Source organism: Passer domesticus, chromosome 1 (assembly GCF_036417665.1).
Source record: "Passer domesticus isolate bPasDom1 chromosome 1, bPasDom1.hap1, whole genome shotgun sequence".
NCBI lineage: Eukaryota > Metazoa > Chordata > Aves > Passeriformes > Passeridae > Passer > Passer domesticus.
The window spans coordinates 995,604-1,007,210 of record NC_087474.1 but is presented as its reverse complement, the minus strand read 5'-3'; the positions used below and the strand labels follow the sequence as shown (position 1 = coordinate 1,007,210).

At 50.9% G+C, this 11,607-nt stretch overlaps 1 protein-coding gene across 6 annotated transcripts; it reads left to right on the top strand.

Moving 5' to 3' along the window:
• Positions 1 to 1,362: 1,362 nt before the first annotated feature.
• Positions 1,363 to 11,186, top strand: LOC135296379 (zinc finger protein 2-like). 6 transcript variants are annotated; one of them, XM_064412889.1, is made up of 5 exons: positions 1,363 to 1,728; positions 4,743 to 5,322; positions 5,870 to 5,975; positions 7,449 to 7,550; positions 8,021 to 11,186. In XM_064412889.1, the coding sequence occupies exons 2-5, from the start codon at positions 4,957 to 4,959 to the stop codon at positions 8,413 to 8,415; spliced, it is 969 nt and encodes a 322-aa protein (XP_064268959.1). In that variant the 5' UTR covers positions 1,363 to 1,728; positions 4,743 to 4,956; the 3' UTR covers positions 8,416 to 11,186. The 6 variants fall into 6 exon arrangements, with proteins under 6 accessions (XP_064268959.1, XP_064268742.1, XP_064268889.1 ...); XM_064412672.1 differs by having other exon boundaries at positions 1,363 to 1,844; XM_064412819.1 differs by having other exon boundaries at positions 1,363 to 1,898.
• Positions 11,187 to 11,607: the final 421 nt, after the last annotated feature.

The window sequence follows — 11,607 nt, the reverse complement described above, 5'->3', positions numbered from 1 at the left end:
AGTGCCTCACACAACAGTCCTTGGCTGGCTCCACAGCTGAGACACAGCCCTTTATCTCCTGGCCTTCTACAGAATCCAAAGTGATAAACCTGGGCCTGAAAAATGACCAGCTTGGGACTCCACTTGCTTCAGCAGAATGCAGGGAAAGAGAATTATTTGAGAATTTAGGTAGGAAAAAGCATGTCAGAGAGAAATAAGACCTCAGAGAGGAAATGAAAAGGAGGAAAAGAGCTGAATTATTGCTGTCAGTGAAAACTGAGCAACTGCAGGAAGAGCTAAGGAAGAAAAGAAGGAAGACAAGCCCAAAATTTGGGCTGAAAATTTCGGAGGGTCCCCCTCTGCAGCCACACTTTATTCCAGTTTGTCCCTTGTTACCCAGGTTTGGGACACAGCAGCGCTTTTAACTCCTTGGTGCCCGGGATGGTGCACCCCAGGGCACTGCCCACACGGTGTTGGGACCCACAGCTCTTACTGGAGCCAACTCAACTGCAACTCCAAAAATTCCCATTCCTGCCACGGCAGGAATTTGCCACTGTGGTACTTGAATTTTAAATCCGAGTGCAGATGCTGAGTGGAGGCAGTGGCTGTAGCCTCTGGAATTCTTTTGGGGTTAAAGTTGGCAGTTTCGTGCTTCTCACCCAGGAGCCATAAATTAACCTGAGCTGTTTGGCACGGGCGGATTTGCTCCAGGGGTTTTAACTCTTTGCCCTCCGGGTCCTACACCAGCATGCTGCCATGCTAATACTGGATATTGTGCTCCCGTGTAAAAAATTTTAATTGTTGACAAGAACCAGCAGGAATGTGAATGTCCAGGCCATTATTCTGGCTGCATGGATAAGATCCACTTGCTGGATGTGTGGCTATTTAGGAAATTTCCCTGCCTGCCCATCCAGGAGCCACTGTGGAGTCACAGCTGAGATTACCTGAGCTGGGTCCCTGTTTGATCCCACACCACACTCACAGGTTTCCTCACAGGCTCCATCCCAGATCTCCCACTGCAGAACCTCGCCTGGATCCTTGCAATAATTTAACCTTGATACAACCACAGGATAACACCTCAAGGTTGTGCCTCCATGCAGGGACCCCAAACAAAGGAATTCCACCCCCTCTCCGGGCTTTTCTCACCTCACAGCCTAAACAGAAAATGTGGGATGATCGGCTCCCGCTGTGTCCCTGAGTGTCCCTCACTGCGCCTTTGTTATGGAAAGCTCGGGCAGTTCCCGGCCCCTGGCTCCGGATATTTTCCCTCCTCAGCGCCCGGGATGCTCTTGCAAATCAACCTGGCTGGGATGGAAGGGGATCGCTTTTCATGAAACATTTCCCCAGCTCCAGGAGGTTCGGGGGGTGTTGGAGGAGGTAAGGAATGACCTTTGCCCGGTTCTCGGGATCCCCCCGAGTTCCCACCCCGCTCTTCAGGGGACACAAGCGGTTTGCTGACCTGCACTTGCAGCAGCCAAGGCTCCAAGGAGTTAAGGCAGTGCCCCAAACACCGATAAGGAGCGGGATGGAACAGGATGCGGTTGGGGAGGAGGGCACGGCACGTTGGCCAGCGCCCCTCCAACCCCCCCTGGGGACGGGCAGACACGACAAACCCGGGACAAGGCCAGCGGGGCAGCGAGCAGGGACATCTGCAGAGCAGCACCGAGAGCACCACGAGCCCTCAAAGCCCCCCGACCCAATTCCAGAAAGGTCCAGCATCAGGATTGCGCGCACTCCCTCATTTGCATGGCAAGTGGGAAACCTGATGCCGGGGCGGGGAGAATTTTCCCATAAGAAGGTGTCCCCACAGCATCCTCGGGACCCTGCACACCTGGACACCCGGATCGGCGCTGGAGCCAGGGCTGGTGATGTTCCCTGACCTCTCCTCCTTCCTTTTTCATTTACTAACAGAAGATCAGGTGCTAACTCAACGCAAATTTTAAGTGTATCGCTTACTAATCAAACTCCGTAGCTCTTTCGGGACCCTCTGTTTGTCGTTCCCCTTGGACCCCGGGCATCTCCACACCTGAGGAACTCCCCTCCCCTTGGAGCAGGACACGGCACTGCTCATTAAAAATCCTCCTTCCGAAACCTTCTGCTCGTGCTCAGGGTGTTTGTGTCGTGGCCTTGGAAGGACACGATTTATTCCTTTTACTGATAAGAGTCTGGATTTGTCACCTGTCACTTTGTCGGTGGGGAAAAAAAATAGAGAAACAGAGTCAGGGAAGAGCCAGTTTGGGGTCAGAGCTCCTTTAACTTAAAGGAAACTTCCTTAAAGGAGCTTTTTAGCGTGCGTGTTTCTGCTCGAGTTTTGTCCGGATGTTTGATTCGTTGGCTGGAAATGTCAGGGGTTTTAATTAAAATTGTCAAGTGCAGCGGGAGGGGAAGGGAGCGGCGGGGCTGAAGCAGAGGAGGAACCGAGCGGCTGCCACCCCCCAAATCCCAGGTGTCGAGGCATCTTTCCATTGGGAAGATCCCGGTGGGCCCGGGATCGCGCTCCGAGACGGCGAATCCCGCGTCCCACCGGTGCTCGGTGAGAATTCCTGGGACTCCTTCCCTGTCCCGCGGCCGGTGCTCGGTGAGGAGTCCCGGGGTTCCGGTACCGACCCGCGGCCGGTGCTCGGTGAGGAGTCCCGGGGCTCCGGTCCCGTCCCGCGGCCGGTGCTCGGTGAGGAGTCCCGGGGCTCCGGTCCCGACCCGCGGCCGGTGCTCGGTGGAGGCTCCGGCGGTTTCGGCCCCGCCGCCGTTGCCATGACAACGAGCGGACGCCGTCCCAATCTCCGCCTCCTTTCCCATCTCCTCCAATCAGCGCCCTGCTTTCCCCTCGCGCTGGCCAATGGGGATGAGCGTCCCTCCCGCCCTCTCCTCGTGTATGCCGCCGCGCGCCGGGGGCTGGGCGGGCCAATGGCGTGAGGGAAATGGTCAGGGCTGGGTTCCGGTTGGCTGCTGCTGCGCGGCGCCGCCTGTGATTGGCTGCTGCTGCGCGGCGCCGCCTGTGATTGGCTGCTGCGGCGCGGCGCGGCTGAGGGGGAGGAAGATGGCGGCGCAGCGTGGCGGCGAGCGGGGCCGCCGGGGCTCCCGGGGCGCGGAGCCGTGTCCGGCCTCGCCCTGCGCCGCCACCCGCTTTGCCCCGCTGTGGGACGGCGAGGGAGGCACAGACTGCCGTGGCAGGGACACCTCCCACTGTCCCAGGCTGCTCCAGCCTGGCCTTGAGCACTGCCAGGGATCCAGGGGCAGCCACAGCTGCTCTGGGAATTCCATGCCAGCCAGGAATTCCCAATTCCCAATCTCCCATCGCTGCCCTCTGGCAGTGGGAGCCATTCCCTGTGTCCTGTCCCTCCATCCTTGTCCCCAGTCCGTTCCCAGCTCTCCTGGAGCCCCTTCAGGCCCTGCCAGGGGCTCTGAGCTCTCCCTGGAGCTTCTCCTCTCCAGGGGAGCATTCCCAGCTCTCCCAGCCTGGCTCCAGCCCTGCAGCAGCTCCTGGACTGAGCCCAACGTGTCCCCGTTCTGGGGACACCCGGGCCCACGGAGCTGTTGTGCCCCAGGCTCCCAGAAGCAGCACGGTGGAGCAGGATGTGGTTGGAGAAAGGAGGAACGCGGAGGTGAGGCTGCACCTCCTGCTCCATGGAGATAAGGGCAGCGCAGGAGCGGGGTCGGAAAGGGGCACAGAGTGGGGCCAGAGCCCCAAAGCCCCTTCACAGAAAGCTCTGGGAGAAGGGACCGTGCATCCTCAACCGTTTACATGTGAAAGGAGAAACCTGATCCCAAGGCGGGGAAAATTTACCTGTGAGAATGTGCCCTCGGGACCGGATTAGTGCTGGAGCCAGGACTGGTGGTGTTCTTCCCTCTCTTCCCTCTTTTCTTTTGTTCTTTTATCTCTCTTATTACCAGAAGATAAGGGCAAAATTACCAGTTTTGAGTGTTTAATTTAATAATCAGGCTCTGTGAGCTTTTTTTTTTGACCTTCTGATCCTTGTTTCTTTTTAACCCCGGGTGTCCTCACACCTTGGGATCCCCTCTCTTCGGAGCAGGATCCCTGGATGGTTTATTCCCTTTTCCAGTGTTCCTGCCCAAAGATCTCCTCACTGACTGTCACCCCTGAGACTCTCCTCTGATGTGATAGGAGAGCCCTTGGTATGTTAGGTTTCTTTTTCTCGGGCTAGGTCTTACAAACCCTCAAAAGGGAACCTAACACACCCAAGGATAGCTCAGCTATTACTTTGGGGGCAAATAATGAGCAGGATGGCTTCTGCTGCAGTGTTAGAAACAAAAAGGTTTAATAAAAGGCAAAATAACAAACAGAAAAACCCGAGCCAGGTACAGAGGTCTGCCCCTGGTATAAACAACTCACAAAAGCAGCTCAGTTCTTTTGTTCTCTTCTTTTCCTACCTGATGGGCCAGGCGGGACTTTTTGGCTTCTATTCAATTAGATGGCCTCGAGTTTTTGGTGAAGTGGCTTTTCACCTAATTGTTGAGAGAAACTTCGGAGCTTCTTTCCTTTTTTAAGGGACAAAGGCTGGCTTTGCCACTTTGTCATTTGGAGGCACACTCCTACATTGGTACACCCCAAACTTTCATTTTTTGGGAATTATTTGTCTCGCAGCCCCGTGCTGTGTGCCGGATCACCTTTGGAGCTCGATATGCCTTGTGGATACGGAAATGAACGAAGCTCACTCTGTGTGCATACCACAGGGGTTAATTCAATGTAAATCTGCATATTCAGGGGGCATTGAGCTGATTTTAAAGCTTTTTTTCCTTCTCAGATGTTGGTTTGAAGCAGCTGGGACAGACCTGGCTCCTCTCCCTGGGGAGCTCCTGTGGGAAGTTCAGTCCCGCCTTTCACCCGGCCACCTCAGCTCCTCCTCTTTGCCAAAAACCATGGGATTTCCAGAGAAATGCAGGCCAGTTTGGGACTGAGGTGGATTAAACTCCCTACACGTTGTCCCTGGTGTGTTTCTGGGGTTTCCCCCCGCGGCGATGGGTTACTGCGCGGCCCTGAACTGCCGCAACGGCACCAGCGGGGCCTACAAGAACAGCTCGGTCAGCTTCTACGGCTTCCCCCTCCAAAACAAAGCCCTCCTGAGGCGCTGGATCCAAAACATGGGCCGGGACATGGAGACCCCCTCCAAGTACCAGTGCCTGTGCTCGGAGCACTTCGAGGAGAGCTCCTTCCAGAGGGAGCCTGTGAAAATCCGCAAGAGACGGCGCCTGCTGAAGGAAGCTGTTCCCAGCAAATTCATCCTGGCCCTGGATGGCACCTGGCTCGTGGGGACACCCCGGGGTGATGGGGACGTGATGAGCAGCAAAACCCGAAAACGGATCCGGAATTCCGAGCCCTGTAGGGTAATTGAGGGGCTGGATAGTGGGAATAAATTGAATTAAAGGGAGAGTTGTGTGTAAAGCCTTGGAAGCAGCTTGGGAAAATATCCCTTAGAGGGTTTAATTAATAATAATAATATTGTTATTCCCTAATAATAAGCTTTCATTACCAGGGAGGAGCTTTTCCAGGCAGTCTGACAGATCGTGGCACTGCCTCAGGGTTTACTTAAAACACTGAATTATTTTATTTTTCATTGAAGGAAGAACCACATTCCCTGAGGGGGCTGGGTGTGGATGCTGACCACAGATATCTGCTTTTATGACTAATTTCTGACCCAGTTATTGGAGCAAATCATTGTTCTGGCTGAGTCACATCGCTTTAAAGCCTTTTCTCTCATTCTGGATTAACAGTAGAAGGTTCTTATGTAAAATCCTTCATTAATATGCTGCTTACACATAGCACAGACATCGCTGGGAGCAGCTGGGAGGAGCCCGCGTGTTTAAACTGTTGGGATAAGAGGGTTTTCAGGGATTCTCAGCTACCCTGACTCTGGAGAATTTTGCTTTTTAGGTCCCTACGATGTTTCCTCAGTGGCCGCGTCTGCAGGACTGGCAGAATGAATTTTATAAGCAATTGCTGAAGGAGAAGTTTGGATCTTTGATCACACTGGGAAAAGGTCAGTTTTCCCTCTCCAAAGGGACACACGCTGGGTCTGGCCTGGCTCTTGTCACTCCTCTCATCCCTGGATTTTTAGGGAATTCATCTATAAGAGCTTGTGAATCTTTGTGAGAGACAAGAAGCTCCACATTTTTCCTTTAAAAGGCTGAAGGACAGTTTAAGATCCCAGGGAATGCAGTTACCAATAAAAACAAGTAACAAGGAATGGAAAAGGTTTGGATACAGGAGCTGCAGTGACACACTGCTAATTTTTTTTTTTGTCTTGGTCAGGGTTGGGATTAAATGCACAGAGACAATATTTCATGTTTGGACTTAATATTTACTATTTCTTATTTATATTACAGTCTTACAAGTTGTGAGTTCTACAGTATTTCACCAACAAGTTCTAAAAGGGCCCCGTATTTATCTCTATAAGGTCTTTTAAGGAAAAATTATCTAATTAAGAAATGACACCTAAATTATTTTTACTTTTAACCTAATAACTAATCACTCATGTCTTGTAATGTGGACTTTTTTGTCTAATTACACAATACTACCCAAACCCCTGAAGAAGAAGGCAAAGAAGAAGGATTAGTTTTCACCCTAAAACTTCTATCTTATCTTTATATGTATCAGAATGTTCTAAACCCTTAAACTCTGAGTTTCCCACCCTGTGATATCACACACTTCTATTCAAACTCCACACCCACAATCCCAGTTCTGTCATTCCATTTTGGAAGCTTCTCCATGACCTCAGGTCAATGCAGTGTTCTCTTGGGGGTCAGTGCCTGGCAGCACAGAAAGTCTGGAATTCTCAGCAGCCAGGGTTCCAACAACACATGGGATCATTAATCCTGTGCCCTCATTAATTACAGTGAAGTTGTGTTTTGCTCATCCCCAAACCCTGATGTATGTCTGGGTTTGAGATTCACTGAAGAGAATTGAACTGTTTTGATGCAGAAGTAGTGAAATAATGTGAATGATGCCCAGAAAATTAAGAAGTCTATAATTAGCTTTAAATGCCCAACTATATGTTTGCTTGAAATCATTGATATTTTAAATCTGAACCTGTGAGCCCTCCCTGGCTCCTCAGCACTCAGGTAATTCCTTGGATTGATTCCTAGTAGAAGCTGCTGAAATTGGGAGCATTGCACAAGGAGGCATTAACTGGGAAAAAGACAGGACTGAACCATAAAATCCAGCACCAGGCAGCTGAATTTGGGGTTAAGGCTCAAATCCAAGACCTTCCACTTTTCATCATTCAATCCTCAACCTTCTGGGTGTAATTTCTGGAATATTTTATAAAAGTTGGAGGAGAAATCCTGTTCATCCCAGACACTCCTTTAGACACTGGGACAGCTGCTGCTTCTCTCTCCCCATCAGATCTTTTCCTGGAATAACAGAGATGCTCTTTACAGAGTGGATGATGCAGGGATTTGCTGGAAAAACATTAATAACCACCACTGCCATGTTCTTTCTGTTCCTTGTTCAGACTGGCCTGTTCCCAAAAGCCATATGCCAGAAGGAGGAGCAGCATGGGTCAAGGAACCACAGGATTTGGAGGAAAGGAAAATCCCTGCCAGCCTCAGCACAGGTGTGTGGTGTTGTGGGAATTCACTGGCAGTACCTTGAAATTGGTAGGATTGGAGGGATGGGGGATTCCACCTCAGCTCTGTGGGGTTTTTTTTTGGGGGGTTGTTTTTTTTTTGTTTTGGTTTGGTTTGGTTTTTTGGGTTTTTTTTGTTTGTTTTTTTGGGGGGTGTTTTTGTGTTTTGTTGGTTTTTTTTTTGTTTTGTTTTTGGGGTTTTTTTTTGTGTTTTGTTGGTTTTTTGTTTTGTTTTTTGGGGTGTTTTTTGTGTTTTTTGGGGTTTTTTGTTTTTTTTTTGGTTTTTTTTTGGGTTTTTTGTTTTGTTTTGTTTGGGGTTTTTTTTGTTGTTTTTGTTTTTTGTTTCTTTAACCCAAAGCTTAGGGATTTTGTCCAGAAGCAGCAAATTGGGAATTGTTGTTATTGAGGTTTTTCTGTCACATCAGATACAGGGAATGTTTAGAATCTCCTTGTTCTAGGCCATGGTGGTGCCATGACCCAGGGATCATCCTCAGGAACATCCCAAGCCCTGCACAACCACTGCTCTGACCTGGCAGAAACCTCGGGGAGCCGCCACAATCCGGCACCAAATCCGGCAAATCCCGTGAGAATCGGGAGCGGTAGGAGAGTCCTGGCAGGGCAGGAGCTGGACGAGTTCAGGCGGTTCCTGCTGTACCACCAGGGCCAGCCCGAGGACACAGCGGTGCCGTGGTTCATCTGCAGCGAGTGCGGCAAGAGCTTTGCCCGCCACGCGTACCTGCTGCGGCACCAGCGCGCCCACGCCGGGCAGCTGGGCAGAAACCTGCCTGCTTCCTGGAGAAACTCGCATGCTTCATGGAAAAACCCTCCTGATTCCTGGAAAAAAACCACCTGATTCTTGGAAAAACCCACCTGATTCTTGAAAAACCCACCTGGTTCCTGAAGAAACCCACCTGATTCCTTGAAAAACCCGCCTGCTTCCTGGAGAAACCCTCCTAATTCCTGAAGAAACCCGCCTGCTTCCTGGAAAAAAAACGCCTGATTCCTGAAGAAACCATCCTGGTTCCTGGAGAAACCCGCCTGAGTCTTGGAAAAACCCACCTGATTCCTGAAGAAACCTGCCTTGTTCCTGGAGAAACCTACCTGATTCCTAGAGAAACCCACCTGCTTCCTGCAGAAACTCGCCTGATTCCTAGAGAAACCCTCCTGCTCTCCTGCTTCCTGGAGAAACCTGCCTGCTTCGTAGAGAAACTCGCCTGCTTCCTGAAAAAACCACCTGATTCCTGGAGAAACCCACCTGCTTCCTGAAGCAACCCACCTGATTCCTGGAAAAATCCGCCTATTTCCTCCTGCTTCCTGGAGAAACCCACCTGAAACCCGCATGCTTCCTAGAGAAATTCGCCTTGTTCCTGGAAAAACCCGCCTTGTTCCTGGAAAAACCCTCCTGCTACCTGAAGAAACCCACCAGATTCCTGGAGAAACCCACCTGCTTCTTAGAGAAACTCGCCTGCTTCCTGAAGAAACCCTCCTGATTCCTGGAGAAACCTGCCTGGTTCCTGAAGAAACCCTCCTGCTTCCTAGAGAAACTCGCCTGCTTCCTGAAAAAACCACCTGATTCCTGGAAAAACCCACCTGCTTACTGAAGCAACCGACCTGATTCCTGGAAAAATCCACCTATTTCCTCCTGCTTCCTGGAGAAACCCACCTGAAACCCGCATACTTCCTAGAGAAATTCGCCTGGTTCCTGGAAAAACCCGCCTGGTTCCTGGAAAAACCCGCCTGGTTCCTGGAAAAACCCGCCTGGTTCCTGGAAAAACCCGCCTGGTTCCTGGAAAAACCCGACTGATTCCTGGAGAAACCCACCTGCTTCTTAGAGAAACTCGCCTGCTTCCTGAAGAAACCCTCCTGATTCCTGGAGAAACCTGCCTGGTTCCTGAAGAAACCCTCCTGCTTCCTAGAGAAACTCGCCTGCTTCCTGAAAAAACCACCTGATTCCTGGAAAAACCCACCTGCTTACTGAAGCAACCGACCTGATTCCTGGAAAAATCCACCTATTTCCTCCTGCTTCCTGGAGAAACCCACCTGAAACCCGCATACTTCCTAGAGAAATTCGCCTGGTTCCTGGAAAAACCCGCCTGGTTCCTGGAAAAACCCGCCTGGTTCCTGGAAAAACCCGACTGATTCCTGGAGAAACCCGCCTGCTTCCTGGAGAAACCATCCTGGTTCCTGGAAAAACCCGCCTGGTTCCTGAAGAAACCATCCTGGTTCCTGGAAAAACCCGCCTGGTTCCTGGAAAAACCCACCTGGTTCCTGGAAAAACACACCTGATTCCTGGAGAAACCCGCCTTGTTCCTGGAGAAACTCACCTAGTTCCTGGAGAAGTTCACCTGATTCCTGGAGAAACTCACCTAGTTCCTGGAGAAGCTCACCTGATTCCTGGAGAAACTCGCCTTCTTCCTGGAGAAACTCGCCTTCTTCCTGGAGAAACTCGCCTTCTTCCTGGAGAAACTCGCCTTCTTCCTGGAGAAACTCGCCTTCTTCCTGGAGAAGCTCGCCTTCTTCCTGGAGAAGCTCGCCTTCTTCCTGGAGAAACCCTCCTGCTTCCTGAAAAAACCCACCTAATTCCTGAAAAAACTCACCTGCTTCCTGAAGAAACCCTCCTTCTTCCTGGAGAAACTCGCTCTCAGAGTCCATCTCCACATCGCCTGCGTGCCACATGCCTGCCGAGGGAAGAGCTTTGCAGTCAGCCGTCAAAAATCCTCTGTGGGTTGGATTCTGGGGATAAGGCAGTTTTCCCACTTTTCAAACTTCAGTTTGAAAGCTGACCAGCGGGAGATCCTGAGTCAGAGCTGCTAAAAAAAAAAAAATATCAGAATAAATTGCAGTGGTACAAAAGCACTGCCAGAGTCAGGATACAGCCTGGCACCCTGTGGGTCGGGGTGCTGGCAGCACTCTGGTGAAGTGGTGGCTCAGCCCTCCTGCAGTGACACGTGTGCTTCTGTTGGAGCAGAGATCCTGCAGAAGGATGAAGTTTTCCTCTGAAAAACTCTTCCAGTGCTGTAGATGGGTCTGGTCTTCCTCTGGGAATGCCGTGGGCAAAGGCTGCTGTGGTGTTCCAGGGTCAGATTATATCCAGGTAGGAATGCTTGGCTCCTCCCCCTGGGCAGAGCATCTCCCAATGGGATGATGGAATTTTATCAGGGACACTGAATGGCTCATTAACAGAAAATGCTCCCTGGAAGGAGAAGGGGTCCTGGAAGAGATAAGGAACACTGCCCCACCTGGTTTTAACACGTGGTGGTAGAATGCATTTGGTTACATCTTGCATTGCAACCTAAGACAAGAATCCAGTTCTGATCCAATTTGCTGCTGCCCTAACCATCATTGATCAGGAGCTGCATCATTCCTGTCATTCTCACCCTGCTCCATCCAGCTCCTCCTTGGAGCAGGAGTAGGACAGAGAGCATTGTTTGTACCTAAAGGGGCATTAAAAAAACCAACACATGCTGGAGAGCATCCAGAGTACCACAGAGAAACAGTGGAAGTTTCCAGGGATGAAAAATGAACAATTGGGAATGGGACTGTAAGCTGATGTTTGAAGCAACCAATTCCAGGCATTATTTCCCCACTTTAGCTGCTCTCCCATTACTGTACCTGCAGAACTAACTCTGTTTTTGGGTTCTATTTTTATATTGACCCCATGTTTTCCTGTGGGGTGAGATGCTGCTTTGGTTTCTGAAATTCTGTGGGAAAAACTCCATGGGTATATTGTAAATGTGTGTACAGTGTGTTGGTGATGTTCCTCTGGGAAGTGGAAATGCAGCAGGGAGAAGGGTGGAGGAGACAGGAGGCAGCACATGCAGATTTTGTGTTTTCTCCCCACGTGCTGGTGGTTTTCAGCATTTTTGAATATTCCAGTTGCGTGCCAAGAGGAAAAATGTGTTGCCTCCAGTTGGAAGGGTGTCCTCAGTCAGAGACTCCAGCTGGAATGAAGTCTCCAGGCTCAGCAGCCCCTGAGGAGCAGCAGAGAACACCCAGCTGGTGCTGTGCTGCACTTCCAGGAGCTCTGGGAAAACACACTTGGCCC

What these genes read in the sequence shown, in the direction of transcription:
- LOC135296379 (XM_064412889.1), top strand. Translation starts at nt 4,957, where the DNA reads ATGGGTTACTGCGCGGCCCTGAACTGCCGCAACGGCACCAGCGGGGCC. An exon ending in GGAATTCCGAGCCCTGTAGG is followed by an intron (nt 5,323 to 5,869) that starts GTAATTGAGGGG and finishes TTTGCTTTTTAG; the next exon opens with GTCCCTACGATGTTTCCTCA. An exon ending in CCCTGCCAGCCTCAGCACAG is followed by an intron (nt 7,551 to 8,020) that starts GTGTGTGGTGTT and finishes TCCTTGTTCTAG; the next exon opens with GCCATGGTGGTGCCATGACC.